The sequence below is a fragment of the Microchirus variegatus genome, assembly GCF_963457635.1.
Source record: "Microchirus variegatus genome assembly, chromosome: 15".
NCBI classification, from domain to species: Eukaryota; Metazoa; Chordata; class Actinopteri; order Pleuronectiformes; family Soleidae; genus Microchirus; species Microchirus variegatus.
The window spans coordinates 15,394,973-15,413,894 of NC_139816.1; the positions used below are offsets into that span (position 1 = coordinate 15,394,973).

Below are 18,922 nucleotides of genomic sequence, written 5' to 3' on the forward strand. Positions count from 1 at the left end.
ATGCACGTGTCTTGTAACCGGATGAGGCGGCAGCGACTTTCACAGTGCGGGACTTTGGCGACTCAGGTGGGCGCACTCATGTCAACAGGTCCGCGGAGATGACCGCGAACTGCCCGCGCAACATGCCCGACTACATGAGGTACCAGAGATTAAAGAGTTCGTGTCATTAATGCTCTGGCGAACGATGTGAGGGTTAGTTTTTGTTTTGTTTCTTTTTGTTTTGTTTGTTGTTGTTTTTTATCCACGAGAGTCTGGTGTTTGGAAAGAGACAGCGAGACCGTCCCATGCCTGCGTCCCCCGTGTCAGGCTGCGCTCTGCCCCCCCGGAGGACAGTGCCCTAGGTTCGGGGGTTAGATGGTGCTGATTACGGACGACAGGGATGGAGGAGGCGCCTCGATGGTCCGACTCAAGCAGCTCCAGCTGCAGCAGCAGAAAGTCGGGGAAAACATCGCCCAAATCCACCCGATCATCGCGGAAGAGCCGCTCTCCAACTCGGACGATGAGTTTTACTTGGACTCGTGCAGAGAGCGCGACGAAGAGGAGGAGGACGAGGAGTTTGAAGAAGTTGACTTGGATGACTTGGATGAGTGTCGGAGCATCGTGTCGGACGACTCCTTCTACCCGCCGGATGACGCGTTTGCGGACTCGGAGCGCACTCCGTCCCCGGAAAGCCCCGAGCCTCTGTCGTTTTTCCAGGCGTGCTGCACCAACAACGCGGCGATTGTCCGGTTAATGATCCGGCACGAAGTCAAGGAGGAGGAGGTCAAGGAGACGGACAGGAACCACCGGGTGAGAAGGGAACGATAATATGAAACTTTACTTTCAAGATTACCATGAACAAAAATTACTTTAAATTCATAGTTTTGTTGATTTAGTTCAGTGTGAAACATTTGAATGTTCACTGGCCAAAATTAAACGTATTAATCATTAGTTATAGTTAGAATAATTGCTCTTAAAGTAATAATAATTGGGTTTTTTTTACTTATCATGTGAATAAGCCTTTTATGTGCACTGTAACTTAGGCAAAGGCCTTGCTTTATGAAGGCTGCCATTTTGCTCTACAGCAGCCCGGATGAACAAACCACCCAGAGTGTGTGTTTATTATAAATGCAAATAATGGCAAACAACATCAAGTCAAGTCAATTTGAGTTATTTAGGTATATTTAGTATAGTTAGGAGAACTTTGAGTTCTTTTCGTCCATCATTGTGCGTCGAGCAGGGGATCGTACAATGACGGACGAAATGGCACAATACCACCGTAAATTACGGGGGCAGTGTAGAGTTAATAGTCAGGAAAACGACGAAGAATTAACCTGCAGTCGTAGTGCAACAACTGTAAAACATACTGCCAGCGCTTTGAGGGAATTCAAAGTTGTCGGAAATATTGAAAATGCTGATCGATCTCACCAACGAGTAATATTCTCCATTAATGGCACAAATTATATTTAGTCGTCTTATATTCCACCGTCATGAAATCTGCTTGCGTTTTGGGTCTATTTCGGATCAAGCACAATACAAACAAAGTCTTTTAATGGTCGCTATGTTTGTCGATGCCTGCACCTTGGTACTCAACACTCCCCTCTACAGGAAGTATTGTGTAAGTGCACGTACCATACCAACTCAAAGCGTTGGGTAGGGTAGCGAGTTAACATTTGGGACAGACAGACCTAAAACAGATTAAAATTGAGTCTTAATCGTCACAAAGAGTGAGGAAAAACACCATTAAAACGCTCATAGAGGAAAATAATGAGAGAAATATCAGTAACAGCCACAGAGGAGGGGAATCCTTTCGTGTATGTGAAGGCCACTATTGCTGACACACTTAGGAAAAGAGGGGATTTCTCCTTTTATTACAGTTTTTTCTTCTCACCAGTAGATGTCACTAATTCCTTCACAATGGACCTTTGACTTATTCGTGTTATCTTTATTTCTGTAAATATAAATGGTAGGGCTTTCTGTCCATGCTCAACCTTCATGTTGGCACATAGAGTTTGTATCTATTTTCTATCCCTATGCTTTGGGGATATGTTTACATATTTATGCAAATTTTGCTCGGCTTCCAGATCCAGAGGAAGCAGATGAACTATTGTTAATACTGTTAGAGTAGTGTGGAGGGGAAAGATGCAGGAAAATAAGATGGATTTTTAGGTCACTAACATGAAATTTTAACAACTCTCTCAACCCCATTCACGTTTATCTCTACAATGGAATTTCACTAAACTCAAACTTTTGTGAGAGCTTTTTTTTTATCATGATGCATGATCATTTCCCGAGAACCAGGTATGATAAACCCTGAGAGAAGCCCAACTTTACTCTCAGGCCTAAGTGATGCATTTACAAGTTTTTTTTTTATTACACTGCACTCACAAAGAGGCAACAGCAAGGTAATTTTAAAAGTGCTTTGCCGAAAATATAAAAAGACATCAGGACAAATTGCAGCTGAAGTCCTTCATTCATGCCTCTCAGTGTAACAAGTTAAGATTAGAAGCCTCGCCATCATTAGGTGTTGGAATAATTAAACCTCAGCTTGCTGCCGTGATTAGCACTTCCTTATTTCCAGACCTTGTGAAAGTGTCTGGTCTGAGAGTCGCATTATGACTACACATTGATCAGCCTCAATGGAAAGTTTTAGTTATTATTTATGTGCAGTAATTAAGTACAACCAATAAGCAGTTAATAAAAAAAAACCCTCATACGATATTTATTCAAAAAGGAGAATGAATCGCATACTCTGTTGCTTTAAATATTGCATGTGCTTTTATTCCGAAATACTTTTTTGTCGCTTGTGCATTCTTTATTTATAAGTCTTCACACTACACGAGTGTTTTCTTCGTACAGTGTTTGTGTGATGGCCTATCTCAGTTTTGGAGAGCGAGCCAGCAGCGCAAACTCTTTAAAAACAAATTTGCTGGGAGTCAGTCAGCAGAACAAACAGCTCTCTGTATGAGTGTGAATCTGTGTGTGTGTGTGTGTGTGTGTGGTCATGTGTGCCTATACTTGTTCATGTGAGCATATTTTCCTTTCCTGATTTGGGTTTAATGGATGAGATATTGTGGGTAAACACTAAGAGTAACATGAAAATGTGTCACAACAGTGATGGAGTAGCTACATTTGCACTATGTTAGACCACACATGCAGGCAGGTTATAGCATAGAAGTTTACCAATCACTATACTGTATATAGTGCAGAGCTATTTAACTCAAATTTCCAGAGGGCCAGCTTTTCGGAAGGCTGTCCAGCCAGTGGGCCGGTCAACCCCTACCACTACTACTACTATTTTGTGTTGTATGTCCAGTTAACGGATACAAATAGATACACAATGTTATTATTGTACTTATTTATTGAAATGGCTGCTAGATTTGTAGAAAAAAAGGTAAGTAACAAAACCACCAACATTCAGGTACAATACAATTTGCGTATCATGCAAAAAGGTTACAGTTACAGTACCACCAACATTCGGATACAACCGTCACAATTGGCGCTAACAAAATTATAGGTAACAATATAAACAACATTAAGGTGAAATGGCCACAATAGGCTATTTTTTTAGAAATATGAATAACAGTACCAATAATATTCAGGTACAATTGCCAAAGTTGGCTCTTAGTGGAAACAAGGCGATAATCTCATCTCTTAAATCACAGACCCTTTGAATAGCCTTGATATAGTGGTTTAAATCTCTGTCAGAAACAATTACTGCCTTCTTAAACACCTACTTTGTAGATAAAACCAGAGTAAGTATGGAATGCTGGACTAGTCTTTATTTATTTGGACATTATGAATGAGCTGACAATGAGGTCAAGGCTGAAGCGTATCTTATTGTGTGGTGTTGTAACTAAGTGTATTATATGTGTCAGAATTATTTGTTTCCTTATCCAGAGAAAGTTTATAAAGTAAGTTTGCACAGGCTCACATAATTACTGTTGCAAAACAGTAATTCTGCCTTTGGCAACAACATATTTCTGACCGAACATCACAAAACTAAAGTCTCAAACCTCCAGGCTGCCCCCGTCTGTCTTTGTCTCTTCTTCCATTTGATCTACTCTTCTCTACAAATGCACCTCTCTCAGCACTTCATATTTCTCAGTGTGTACTGTAACTGCATGTGATCACTGATGAGCTCATGAGGCAAGATGAGAGCTGTGTGACATCATTGGAATGCGATGACTGATGTTTCAAGGCATTTTCATGAGACGGCATATCCAGCATGTGCATTATGTGTGTAAATCTGTGTGCAAGTCAGAAAGATTGGCCTGAAAATTAGAGATAACAAAATACATTTACTCAAGTTTGTATTGAATACTTTTTTCTGTATTTTGTATTTTTTAAGTACAATTTAAAATCAGGATTTTGTATTTTACTTGAGTACGTATTGACTCAAGTATTGTACTTAGTTACCTTATGAGTCCTATCCGTTACTGAGTAAATATAAAAATTCACCACAATGAAGACCTACAGGGGGAAAATATACAGCAGAACTAGACAAATGATGATGTCATTAGCACTAGCACTGGTGCGTGAACATAGAGGGCTCGTGCCAAAAGTGACGTTATATCCTGTGTTGCGCCGGGTGCGTGAGCTCCAAAATAGTTTTGGATTTCTGACCCCTTGTCATATTTCTACTACCCTCACACCACACGAAAAGTAACTAAGTAACTTTTACTTAAAGTACATTTCAAATGAACTTCTTTTACTTCTACTTGAGTAATATTTCATCAAAGTATTGGTGCTTTTACTTGAGTACAATATTTGAGTACTTTTTCCACCTCTTGATGCAAAACACAAGGGACAGGACGATACCATTATTTTAGTGTCTGATAACGACTCAAGTATCTACCGATATTAGTCCGATAAAGTCATTTTAGACCATTCATGAGCTATGAAGCAGTTAACAACACATGCAGTGAGATGTGCAAAGGATTACACCGACGTGTTTCTGTAGATAACCAGGATGTGTGCTCACCGTTTGCTGACCTCAGGGGCTGTGTACATTAAACACAGACACAATATAGGTTAAACAACACATCCAGTGGAAACATGTCGCAATAAATCTGCAAAGCTCATTAGTTTGAGTTTGCGCGTGTGTGTGTGTTTCACATCCTGAAATGTCCGAATATAGCAGCCTGACAATGTGATGTGTAAGACAAAGAGGGGGGTTACATGCAAGACTTGTGTTCATTATTTGCCCTTTTTTCTTGTCAGCATTTTATAGGCAGCTTTTTTTTTTAAATCATGGGGGAGAAACTGTATGTGTTTTTAGTTTTAAAGGTGCATTATGTAATAAATCTCAAGCAACTGGCCATAAAATGCTCCTAATATGTCAGAGAGACTCCGGAATAATGTTCATATAACAAACTGAACTCACCAACAACAACAGTACAGCCAAAATATTTGCATTAAAACAAATCTTTTGCAGACTGCAAATCATGTTTATGTTTTGAAGTCATGTTTTGGCATGTGGCGCCACCTACCGCCGTCTACCAATCATTGCAGTCAGTAGAGCCTCAGCTGCCGAGCAACCACGGGTTGCCAGTTACGTCAGAAAACAAAACCTAAAGACCTCTGTATTTTGAATTTGAATGTAGTAATCGTTTTTGGCCACATTCTTACATATGGCACCTTTAAATGTGTTTAATTTTGGCTCGAAATATGTGAAACACAACTTTCCAAATCCACCACTAGGTGTAGACGTTGAAACTATATAAACTGCAGTCTCTGTAGACATAACTTTATAGCGATGTAGCGAAGTTCAGTGTGTATCAATATTACATTATTACATTGCAGAAACAATTTGAGATATAACAATTACTTTGAATGTTAGTCCCTATCAAACTTGTATATGAACAAACACTTGTTTATATACATATACACATCACATCATAGTACATATATTCATACAGTAATCTCGGAATAATGTCAATGTCAGAATCCCTGACTTAGAATCCCTGACTGAACTAAACTCATAATGGTGTCCTCTGATACCTCTGACCCCGTTTAGGACACTGTGTGTGTGTGTCCCAATTTGAGTGCATAAGCTGTCATGCTTACATGAAAACTCAATAAATGCATACGCACACACGCACACACTCACACAAAACACACACACTGACAAGTACAGACACGCACAGAATCCAATCAACTTAAATGAGGCCATGTGCCACACACAAGTCTGGTTTCCATGACTTCACAGGCATTGACTGGAGACTTTCTCTAAGCTTAACCAATAACTACTACTGGCCTAACTTTAACTCTACACGACATGAGTAATACCTCCAACACACACACACACACACACCCGCACGCACGCACGCACGCACACACACACACACTCACGCATACAAATAGGTTGACAAACCACAGACACACAGTGCAGCATGCTGACAAAGCCGACCACAGAGCATCTGGCGAACAACAAGGATGTCTGACACCGATCGAGCATCACGTCAGCAGGCAAACCGGACTAAGCGAGGGGCTCTCGGAGGGAAGACACGCATGTTGGCGTGATGATGCTGCGAGCAAATATAGATGCGTGGAAAAATCAAAGCGACAGTCGTACGCATCTGATTTGACACAGCCGTGTGAATGTCCAGCTGCAGACAGGAGGACACATAACAGGGGAGGGTATTGACAGAAACATGGCCCAGTGTACGGTTTCCGTCACTGACGCTTTCACTGGTGTCATTGAGGCCACTTTACTGTAGGCTGTGAACACAAAAGTGTATATACAATACAAAAGGAATGCTATTTTTTTTATTTATTTAAAGGTCCCATATTGTGCAAAATCAACTTTTTAATCATTTATATCCTTATATTTGGGACTCTGGAGGTCCTATCAGTCGGCAAAGTGTGAAAAAAGATGACTCACTCATATTTTTGTGGTCCTCCTCAGTCTAAGTACAGGAGATAAAACATGCGATGTTGACTTCCGTGCTCACGGGGACGTCACAATGTGCTAAATTCCTGGAATTGTTGTCTCGCGGAGCTCCACTTTGTCCGTAAAACACACGAGAGTGCAGGCGAGGGCAACGGTATCCAAAAACCGTAAGTCCGCAAAAATGGACATTCTTGGCTCCACAGTGCAGCGCAGAGTTCTACACAAAGTTCCAGCCTCAGAGGATTTATCTGTCCAGTGGATACATGTTATATATGACGGCAATGTGCCTGCTTTTGGAGGGGGGGGAGGGGGGGTCCTTGTATGTGAAGACATTTTCTTAAAAACAATGCCATGTTTGCGGAAAAGAATGAAAAAGATTGTAAACTAAGTGAAAGTTTGTCGAAAGAGATCAACAACATTGATTTCCCTTTCCTGGGCAAAAGCTAGAATCCAATTAGTTGCATCCATTTAAAAAGCTATACTGGTTACGAGCAATTTGAAGTTTAAGCACCAACTAAAGTGAATCAGTTAATCTCATCATCGAAACGTTTACATTCGTTTTAATGGAGATAGTTCAAATAAGATGCGACTGATATAGTTTTAGGGGGTTACAGTGGATACTGTGTTATTGTTTGTGGAGCCAATAATGACAGCATTCTCACATGAACTGTAAATACACTGTTGTCTCTCTCTCTCTCTCTCTCTCTCTCTCTCTCTCTCTCTCTCTCTCTTTGTGTCTCGATCACTGATAAGGCTAAGCCCTTCTATTCCTGGCTCTGGATATCCCCCAGATTACCGACCGAGTCTGCCTTATGTGTGTGTTTTGTAAATGTCTTTGCGTTTATGTTTCAAGACGGTTAAATAATACGTTGACATAATTCTTGACTGTGTGTGTGTATGTGCACATTCATTCAGATACAAATACATTCAAATTCTAGCTATTATACTGTAGTTTTCTAAGGAATTGTAATGATGCAGGATATTGGATTTTTTGCCAATATCCGATACGATATATATATTCACGTCATTTAGTCTCTTCTGCAGTGAAATTAACATAATACTTTTCATATTATGCCACAGTAGATATATATATAAAACATCTTTATTGTGCAATATAAATTATAGCTGTAGGGGGGGCTTGCATAGAAGTCAAGGATGTAGTGACTATTTTAGTGATGTCATATCGGCGGCTCTTGGTGTGTTTGCTGATAATACATTTTAAAGCCAATATTTGCAGATACCTAATGCATATACATAATGTATAGCATAGAGATCCATTATGTCATTAAATTGCACAATATTTTTGTTAAATAAAGCTAAGCTAAGCTAAGTTACCTCCAGTAACTGAGTGGCTGTGAACTGCTACCAGTCATCACTTTAATTCAAATATGCATCATAGATAATCAAAGGCAACTGGACACATTGAAAAAAAAAAATGTATTCAAATAATAAATGTCATTACTGGACATTTGACACCATCAGCATTACTGTAGGGCAGGAGGGAAACAATGGCAGGAACTAGTAAGTTAATCATTGGGCTTTGAAAGAACACAAAAACAAAATAAAAAATGGCCAGATTGTCATGTTTGCTTCCAAATGTAGAATGCTTTGAAAGGGTACACTACAGCTTCAGGAAACAAAATGGATACTTGGCATTTCCAACAAAATTCATTTAAAAAAAGGACTACGTACTCTTCTTTATCTCGCTCCCACCCCACTGTATATACAAATTACATAATCCCCACAATGGTAAGTCTCTGCCATGGTCATATCCCTCTGTACTCTGTACTGTATCTACGCTTTCACACACTCATCCATTCCTGGGAGTTTTCTCGATTGTTATGTGGTTGTTGAAGCACTAGTGTTGTTATTTTTATCCATTTAGCCCCTGAGATTTTCACTGAGTGCATAACATTCTGGAGCACAGTACCCCCCCCCCCCACCACCCCACCCCACGATTCAATGTGTTCTCTGCAGTTGCTGTGTGTGTATTTCACTATTATTGTGTCCATCAGAGGACAGTGACTGTGTAACCATAATTCTTGTGTGTATGCATGCATGTGTTTGTGCATGTTTACAGAAGGAAATAGAACATTGTGTGAAGAAATTGCCCCAGACATGCTGCAGGGCATGCTTCTATAGTTCATCACAGCAAGACTGGAGGTTTGCCAAGAATGTGCATGAAAGCATGTGAGACAGGGCGAGAAAAAAACCCAAAACAGATAGAGCGATCTGGAGTGGTGCCATAGTAAGTGAATTTCTTCTAGACAAATCATCCTGTTACTCCACTGACAGACCTCTCTCTCCACCGTTTCCCCTTAAAACTCTCACGGACTGCTACATCAACGTGACTACACCTACAGCTGGCTGAGAATCAGGCTCGATGGAGCCAGAACCCCTAGGGACTGTTTTTATTATTCGTTTTTTGATCATCTTGGCTGTGTCCATGCATATGGCATGGGTTTTTGGCAAGATTGTGTATTTTTTTTAATTTGATTTTGTTATTTCCAGCTCAGCTCCTACAGTAAGGCTAAAATACAACTGTGTACAAACAAGTGTTAGGCTACACTCATACCATTAAGTGCAAGAAAATGGGCCATTAAAGCATAATATATGCATTGTATAATATCTGAGTGTCAATAGCCCCTTTTCCACCAACATTTGCAGGAAATTTTATTACCAGGAACTTATTTAGCAAGTGAAAACAATTCCTGGTAATCTGTGTGGTTTGCGACTCGAAGTCCTGTTGAACCTCCTCTTGAGCAAAAGAGCCTGGAGTTCATCGTACGTCCGTTTGTCATACGTCCTTTTCTTTTGCTCCATATTTTTTAAATGACCGATGAAGCGAAATGAACAAGTTCTTCTTGCTTCATCTTCTTTTAAATATCTTGTTTAAACGTCCCATATTATGCAAAATCAACTTTTAATCATTTATATCATTATATTTGGGACTCTGGAGGTCCTACTATTTGCCAAAGTGTGAAAAAAGAAAAAAGTTTTTGTGGTCCTCCCTTTGTAGTCTAAGTACGGGAGATAAAACGATGTTGACTTCCGCACTCCTTGGGACGTCACAAGACGCTAAATTCCTGGAATTGTTGTCTCGCAAAGCTCCGCTTTGTCCGTAAAACACGCAAGAGTGCTGGCGAGGTGAACGAAAACAGGAAGTCCGCGAAAAGTTCTATTTTTGGCTCCACAGTGCAGCACAGAGTCCTACACAAACTTCCAGCCTCAGAGGATTTATCTGTCCAGTGGATACATGTTATATATGACGACAATGTGCCTGCTCGAGCCTGCAAATGATCACTTTTCCAAATGCTAGCTGCTGTTAGCTCCCAGTAGCCTCTGTGGCTGATGTCATTTCCTGTCTTCCATCAGTCAGTATTATTCAGCACACAGCCCCGCCCCCTCTGTAGTTCCTGGTTATCTGAAAAGTTCCACAGTCTGGAGTAGGTTCTTCTTTTGGGGAAGTTTTGGGTGAAGGGAAAGTTTTTCCCTGGGTAATTTCGGTGGAAATATCTGGGTAAATAAGAAAAATTCCTGCAGTGGTAAAGGGGCTTTTGCCTTGGAATTGATAACTTTTACGACTCTCCACCAGATGGCGTCATTTTGGCCATATTTGGCATAATGTGGAGAAAAAAACAGTGTTGCTGCGAATCATTGAAAATGTACTTTGCATGGAGTATAAGGCAAATAATTCATATTTGCCATATACTAGATTTCTTTTATTTTAAAAACATGGTGGCATTATGACAAAACCTGGCATTTTAAAGAGTTAAAATCTTTAAAAATTAATATTTGATATCAATAATTAGGTGAGATGTAGTTGAAAAAAACAGCTCAATGGAAGGAGAATAACAGGTTTTATAGCTTGCTTTTAAGAAGCACATTTCATGCTGATGCTGCTGATATAATCAAAAGTTAAATTACTATATTTCAATACAAATATGAATAAAGACAATGGCGAGGTCGTCTTTACATACTTTGATAAAAAACTAAAAATAACAGCCTATAACATGTTGGCAATAGCTCTGAAAGTAATTGCACAGTCTTCACATAAGATCTATCAACTAAACTGAAGGAACTTTGCCTGAGGTTTTAGTCAAAGATCTACTCGCACCCTCATAATTTCACATTATTGTCAGATTGTGTGTGTGTACGCGTGTAGTAGGTATATACGTGGGAGGTTGGCACAAACTTTGTGAACTTGTTTAAACCTTCAGGCACTCTCTGTACCATTCCTACCCATTATTATATTTATTCATGTCAGTGAGACAGAACGTTTGATCGCATTCACGCCAGAGTCGAGTCGAGTAACACAGTGTGCTCTGAAAGTGTGACTGAAAATCCCTGTCAAGAGTTACATAGCCACAAGTGCATTAGATAAATGTTTATACAAGGAGAACAGAATGTCTCAGGAGCAGGTTCACGGAAGCTCAAGGAATATTCAACGTGGAAAAAATTGCAGCATCTCACCGAGGACAAATCTGATTTTCGACTGTTCACGAGGTTTATTTATCTATTCACACATATTCAAATAATGTCAAATAAATATATACAATCACAAAACTGCTAAGCAAAGTCACCCATAAGAGATGCCAGGTTTGATCTTTTATCTAAATCACAATAATCTGACCTCTGACTACAACCTTAAGAATTAAAAGAAATTGGGAACAATACATACAGGTGCATTTCAATAAATTAGAATATCATGGAAAAGTTAATTTATTTCAGTTATTCAACTCAAATAGTGAAAGTTGTGTATTATTTACATTCACTACACACGGGCTAGGATTAGGGCTAACCCTTACCCACCCCGAATCCCGAATTACTGAAATAAATTAACTTTACCACCATATTCTAATTTATTGCGATGCACCTGTAAATGACAGTAAATGATCAGGAGCATCATGCAGCCTGTTGTTGTCTCCATTGTCAGTTAATGTAAAGACGAAGGCAACGAGGCAACGTCAAGAGGCATTATGTCGCCAAATTGACATCTATTTTTGGCTTCAACATCACTTGCCATGTTTGCCACTGTCATACCCTGCAGTCACATCAATCAGATTGTCACAGCGATGGAGAGGTGATAGTTTGCTGATGTTATTCTGTTTTCAGGCTCCTCATCTTCTGCAGCTAAAGCACGACACCGCCTTTCAGATGCTGTGTCTTGTAAAAAAATGTTCTACCTATTGGATTCTATCTATTCTGTATTTTATTCAATTCCACACAACGGAAAGCACGTTATTAAAGAGAGTGAAGCATGAAGTCTCCCCCTTATTGAGGACACAAGTTCAGAATGAAAATGCCTCGAGTATTTGTTGACTACTCTCAGTAGAATACATACGTGTTTATCTTGCAACTGATGCGTGCAGTGGCTCTGCCTGTCTTGACATGAGTTGGTCTGACTGCTTGTCATTTGCAGCACACTTGGCTTCATTAAGCCACTAATTAAAAGTCCCATTTGGGTCTGCTGGTTTGCCAATTAATAGTTGTGTACGTGAACAACACATTGTTTGTTCAATTTTGTTGCGACTTTATGCATTATGTAATAAATCTAAAGCAACTGGCCATAAAATCCTCCTAATATGTCACAGAGACTCAGGAATAATGTTCATATAACAAACTGAACTCACCAACAACAACAGTACAGCCAAAATATTTGCATTAAAAAAAATATTTTGCAGACTGCAAATCATGTTTATGTTTTGAAATCATGTTTTGGCATGTGGCGCCACCTACCGCCGTCTACCAATCATTGCAGTCATTAGAGTCTCCGTTGTCGAGCAAACACGAGTTGCCAGTTACGTCAGAAAACTAAACCTAAAAGACCTCTGTATTTTGAATTTGAATGTAGTAACCGTTTTTGGCCACATTCTTACATATGGCACCTTTAAAGCTAATGTGGCTTTTACTAGTCACGTTGAATTGCTTCTTGTTGTTGTTATCACAGAAGCTTGGTCTCTTAGTATCATAATGGCCTGTTGCATTTCTCCAGAAAACAAAACCCTGAAGGTCAGAGTCGCGGTTTGAGAAACTGACAAAACACTGCAACAAATGGGCTGTTGGGGTTTTCTAAAGAGCGGCAGCGGGGAAAAGCAAAACTCCCCACAGCCAACCACTGATTCTATCAAAACAATAGCCATGCGGGAGACACCGGACAGGGAGGGAAACAGAATACATGGCCACAAGAAGGCCATGTTCCAAATAGAAACAACTTCAGACTTCATTGAAAACAGAAAGTCTCTCAGGACACAAAAACCTACCGTGCACAGAATCTCCAACCTGCCTGCAACCTCCCAGTCAGGCTGATTGCCCTCAGCTGTGGGAGAACACAGGTGCGTCTGCTAGCTCCTGATTAACCAAGACACCTGTGACTTACATTGTGGATCTCTGTCTATAACTGCACTGTATTTTATGTTTAAAAAAAGCAAATGATGTACTTGTCCCATTAAACACAAGCTTTTGTGAGGTTATAATATGAACTTTTGTCATCGAGAAACTGAAAGAGAAACAAATAACATTGACTAAAATGTATCAACTTTATAATTTAGGTCAGTTCCAGGAAAATAAGATGGTATTTTGTAAAAAAAAAAAATCCACCTGCATCTCTCCTCCTTGTTTGTTTTGGCTGGTGATGTGTGCATCTCCTGGAAATAATTCAGTGTCTGTGCACATTTTCCAGGACTCAAAAGTCGCATTCACAGACATAACAGTTCTGGTATAAACAGACACACACGTGCGGCTCTAGAGCCACACGTGGCTCTTCGGCAACTCTGCTGTGGCTCCTTGTAGCTTTAGAGATCAAGGCGACAAATAAAAGTGTTTTAATATCTTGTGCATCGACATCCAACGTTGACGTAAAATGCAATATTCAAGTACACGTTTGGATGTGTCCTGTCCATCTTTGGATCCACATACCGTTTTCTCGAGCATGAACAACATACAATCCAAATATTTGCTTCATTTATTTCAAAGTGGGTTCATTTTAATTTCTTTAATTTGCCACAAACAATGAAACAATGGAAGAACCAGGTCTACGGGGTCTAGAGGTTGGGTATAAACTGAACATGTTGTAGTTCTTCTGTCAGAGATGAAAGAGACTATTACTATTGTATATAGTCTGTCTGTATAAAAACCTTTATATGTGTTATTATCTTCATCTTGTGTGTTTTTTTGCGGCTCCAAATGAATTTTATTTGGGTGGAGAGACGACAAAAATGGCTCTTTTCATCCTAAAGGTTGCAGATCCCTGGCCTAAACAAAGCCTCAACCATATCCAGTTAACTCTAACCTTAACCTAACCACAATTAGCCCTAAAGAAATGAGCTTCTGCCTCATTTGGACCAAGGTTCCATCTCCATGGGGATGACTAGTCCTGACATGGTCAGTGTTTGACCCAAAAAAGAGTTTATTCTAAAGTTAAGCCTCTCTACATTTTCCTTATAACTTTAACTGATTCATCTGTATTTTCTGCCATTTTTTTTTTTTTTTTTTAAATCGCAGATAGGGCTGTTGGTTGCATGCTACCAAGGATACGTTGATGTTGTCATAGCGCTGTCTCAGTGTCCATATCTGGATGTCAACTGGCAGGACAGTGAAGGAAACACTGCGCTCATCACTGCTGCTCAAGCTGGTAAGAGATGGACAAACCACAGGGTTACATGAACACCGACACTGGCCATTAATGGTAGTGATGAAATACTGATACACAAACACACAATATGACACTAAAGCTGACACAGACAGATGAGAAATGCTCAAAGTGAAAGTGAATAAGGAGCAGTTATTCTGATGTTTATTACAAAGCCAACACTCTGCTGCGAAATGTGAATCACAGTAAATTCTCCCTCTTTTATTTGCTTTTTTCAAGGCCACATAACAATCACCAACTATTTGCTGAACTACTACTCTGGGTTGGACACAGAGAGGAGAAACTGCCACGGCTTCACTGCACTGATGAAAGCAGCCATGCAGGGCAGGGTGGATTGTGTGCGCTCTCTCATGATGGCAGGTGAGGATTTCGTGTACACAGTTAAAAACAATGTGTCCAAAGCTTCAGCGTCAAGATTCTCACAAACCAACTAGACTCTCGAAGCAGATTTTACAACAAGCGCATCAGCAGACCGTTCTTTTTCCATTATCTATCTGGGTCTGGGTCGCGGGGGGCAGCAACCTTGGCAGGGAAGCCCAGCCCCCAAACTCCCCAGCCAGTTCTACCAATTCCTCCGGGGGGATCCTAAGGCTTTCCCAGGCCAGCCGAGAGATATAATCCCTCCAGTGTGTCCTGGGTTGGCCCTGAGGTCTCCTCCTGGAAGGAGATGCCCGACACACCTCACCAGGGAGCACTCCCACAAAATACCCCTGGGGATACGGTCATAAGCCTTCTCCATATCCACAAAAACACATGTGGACAGGCTGGGCTCCCATGCCCCTTCCAGCAACCTTGCAAGTGTAAAGAGCTGGTTCACGGTTCAAAAATGACACTGCTCCTCCTCAATCTGAGGATCAAGAACCGACTGGACCCTCCTCTCCAGTACCTTGAGAGAGTAGACCTTTCCAGGGAGGCTGAGGAGTGTGATCCCTCTATAGTTGGTACACTCTCTGGTCCACTATCTTAAAGATGGGAACTACCACCCCAGACTGCCACTCCACAGGCACTCAACATCCATAGCCTTAATGGATCTAAAAGTATTCCTTCCACCACCTGACTATCCCCCCAACAGTGTGGGCGAGTCAAAAGTTTTCCTGCCGTGCATTCATACTTTTCTCTTTGCTGTCAAAGGTTTTGATAAACGTGTAATTTTTTTTGTTGCACCGTACCAATGTTGTTGTCGTTTTTGATAAAATGTTTTGCCACTTAACAATAACCTGTTTGTTGGCATCCATTTACACCTCGCACTCCCCAAACCTAGACTGACTGGATAATGAACAATGTTCATGCCAACTTGTTGGTTGTCCAAGAGGTGGTAACGCTGACATGTAGATACATATTTTATTTAATTACAGAGCATATTTTGGCTGTAACAAAGTCCTACAAGTGTCATGTGGAGCTGTGCTGGTTAGCTTTGTCACCTCACAGCAAAACAGAGTTCGACGGAGAGTCTTGCAGAGATTTTTCTCCAGTATTCTCGCTCCCCCCACAGACCTAAGGGTATATTAATGGGAGGATGTTAGTCCTATGATAAGCTAGTGACCTGACCAGTGTGTACCCTCCCTCTCGTCCAATGTCAGCTAGGTTTGGTTCCTGATAATCTCTAAAACCCTCCGAGAATGAGCAGTAGATAATCACACAGGTTGACCTCTAGGGGTAATTTCAATAATCCATAGTGCATTGTCTAAAGTATGTGGTGCAAGTGCATCCACATCCAATCTGACGAGTTATACAGCACATAATCTTGGCACAAAGGGGTTGTATTTAGTCTGAATTATCCACAAGTGTGTTTTGGGCGCAACATCAAAAAAGTGTATGATTCTCTGCTGAGGAGACGGATTTGCTTGTGTGCGAGGTGAAGGCGGGCAAACAGATCTTCTATGTTCCCTGAGGGATGGATATGTGGTCTACTAGACTGTACAGGTGAAGGAATAAGGCCGCTAGAGTTTTTTATTTACCCTCCTCTTCATTTCAGAGGACAATTCTCTATCTGGTTACCATTTAACCCATATCTTAATGAATTCACCCTCTCTGTTTATCAGGTGCTGCCCTAAATGCAAGAGACTGCGGCCGAAATTTGACTGCAAGGGAGTGGGCCCTTTTTACAGGCCGCTATGAAACTGCCTGGGTGATGACACGCTTGATGGAACGACCCTGTCCCCCCCAGTACTATGATACATACAGGTAAAAAAAGAATGACTTGTATTTCAACAGAGGATAATGGAAGTTCACAGATGTCCATGTATAAACATTAATATTAGTAGTTCCAATAGCAGTGCATAAAATGAGCATGTGAAAGTGTCAGTGTGACTTATTTTACGTCAAACTTGCTCCCCCAGTCTGGAGTGGCCCCGGCTGGCTTCACTAGTCACTAAAGCCCAGGAGTCTCGTGGCTGTCTGAAGCGCCTGTCTGACACCATAAAAAACGTTTTCACCATCGCTAATGTCACCAACCCTGAGGACGAGGGCGTGATTGACCACATGGTTTCTGTAACGACGGCCATGAAAAGCCCTTTCCTTGCCGTGGCCTGCCAAACAGTAAGTAATGGAGCTCGGGCTTATGTTTGCATTACTTATTTATATTCAGTAATCAGCATAAAACAACGAGCATTCCGCACATACGCTGAGATAAGGTGCATTGTCTGCATTATTTCTTGTGGTATCTACACACATACTCAGCATAGTTTGAGCTAATTTACTTTTGAACGGAGCCAAAAACACATTCCGCAGACCTGAAGTTTGACAGTGTCTTGCGTTAGTATGCAAATTACTAAAAGGTTCGTCACTGCTGTTTTATAGTGTGCAAGTAGACAACACAATAAAAATAAATCAAAAGGCACCAATTTACATTGTGTCATCAACTTATTCTTCTGCTGTCATAGGATTAGTCATAATGAAAGGATACAATTCATACAAGGAATTATTTATTTTTTCATAATTAATCCGTATCTGATAAGATAATTCAAGATTAGAAATTCCATATTAAAAACTAATGGAGACTAAGCCATGCTTTTTTATTATAAATTAAATACCAGGAATTATGCCTGTTTTTGCCTTTGCAGTGCTACTGATATTTAAAGAGGTAAAACCATTGAGGGACTGTTGCTTTTGTTTCAGGTGTGTCCTGACAGTCCCCCAGGTGTGGGCAAACGGCGTTATGCAGTTCCCGAGATCATCCGCCAGCAGCAGCGTGCCAAGGAGCTCCGCTCTGTCAACCCGGACAGGACGGACAGCCACCTCAAACTCTTCCAGAACTCTCGGGTCACTTTTGTGGCCAAGACCTCAGCGGATCGCCGGGCCAGCCTCCAGGCCCAGAGCCTGAGGCCTCGACACAGAAGCTCCAGCCTGGGTGCAGTAGCTTGTCATGAAGCTATGGAGCTGCAAAGAACCAGCCTCATGCCCATGCACATGGTGATGAGGAGGAGCAGCGTCAGGCCGGGCTTCAGCATCCCCAGACTCAGGGTGTCCAAGGCCCCGCCACCAACTTATGAACCGGAAAAGATCCGAAGGAAAAGCAGCGCCAAAGACGGAGGGGGAAACCTGCTGCAGATCCCAAAGTGGAGGTACAAGGAACTAAAAGAAGAAAGGAGGAAAGCTGAGGAGGCTGAGAGAAGGAGGCTGGAGGCTGTAACCAAGAGACATCTCACTGCTGGGAAAAGGAACTAAGAATATAATTGACTCAAAAACTGCAATGAGGTACAGGAAAGAGAAGCATAACCATAAAACCTGTATTTTAAGTGGGAAAGGTTGAACACATTTGTGTTTTTCTACAACCTTTACAATCTTAAACGCTCAGGGTAAGATGACCAGCAGTGTTTCTAAAAGACAACAGTGAGCTAAAAGTTGGATTTGTCTGCTCTTCAAGTGATTGTGTGAAGCAAGTGTTCAGGTTGGTCTTTTTTTACAGCAGATACGTATATGGTTGGTGATGCTCTGTGTCCTATACACTGTCAAACAGTGAAAAACGCAGGATATTTGATACTTGAAATGTTTTAGATAACTTGTTTTTTTTCGTATTTATTGCTTTTTAAATAGCAGAAGACACTAATATAGCAGCCATAACCAAAGCAGATATGTGTCCCATCTATTTTCCTAAAGAAACATTATGAAGCAATGTCTCGAAAAGAACGCCGACACTTATGGATGTCATTGGCTCCGAAATTCGAACATAAGCTTTTATAGATATTATTGTCATATGACAGTAAAATTTTAGATTTATTTTGCTTAATAATGACAATTCGATTAATCTATTTTACTTCAATATTTTTATATATTAGAGATTTTAATGCTTTCTGGCAACAAACTATTTTTTATTCAATATGGACTATGACTGTTGTATGACCTGTAGTCTTATTGTTCGACACAGATACCATCAATGTCATGCACTTTTGTGATCG

The 18,922-nt window shown here is 40.8% G+C and overlaps 1 protein-coding gene across 1 annotated transcript; it reads left to right on the top strand.

Annotated features, from left to right (window-relative positions):
* Positions 1 to 354: 354 nt before the first annotated feature.
* Positions 355 to 18,274, top strand: ankrd33ba (ankyrin repeat domain 33ba; the record flags this gene model as incomplete). The annotated part of the gene is made up of 6 exons (XM_083901923.1): positions 355 to 789; positions 14,378 to 14,507; positions 14,745 to 14,885; positions 16,568 to 16,709; positions 16,865 to 17,063; positions 17,643 to 18,274. 6 exons carry the CDS (start codon positions 355 to 357, stop codon positions 18,189 to 18,191), a joined length of 1,596 nt encoding a protein of 531 aa, XP_083758049.1. The 3' UTR covers positions 18,192 to 18,274.
* Positions 18,275 to 18,922: the final 648 nt, after the last annotated feature.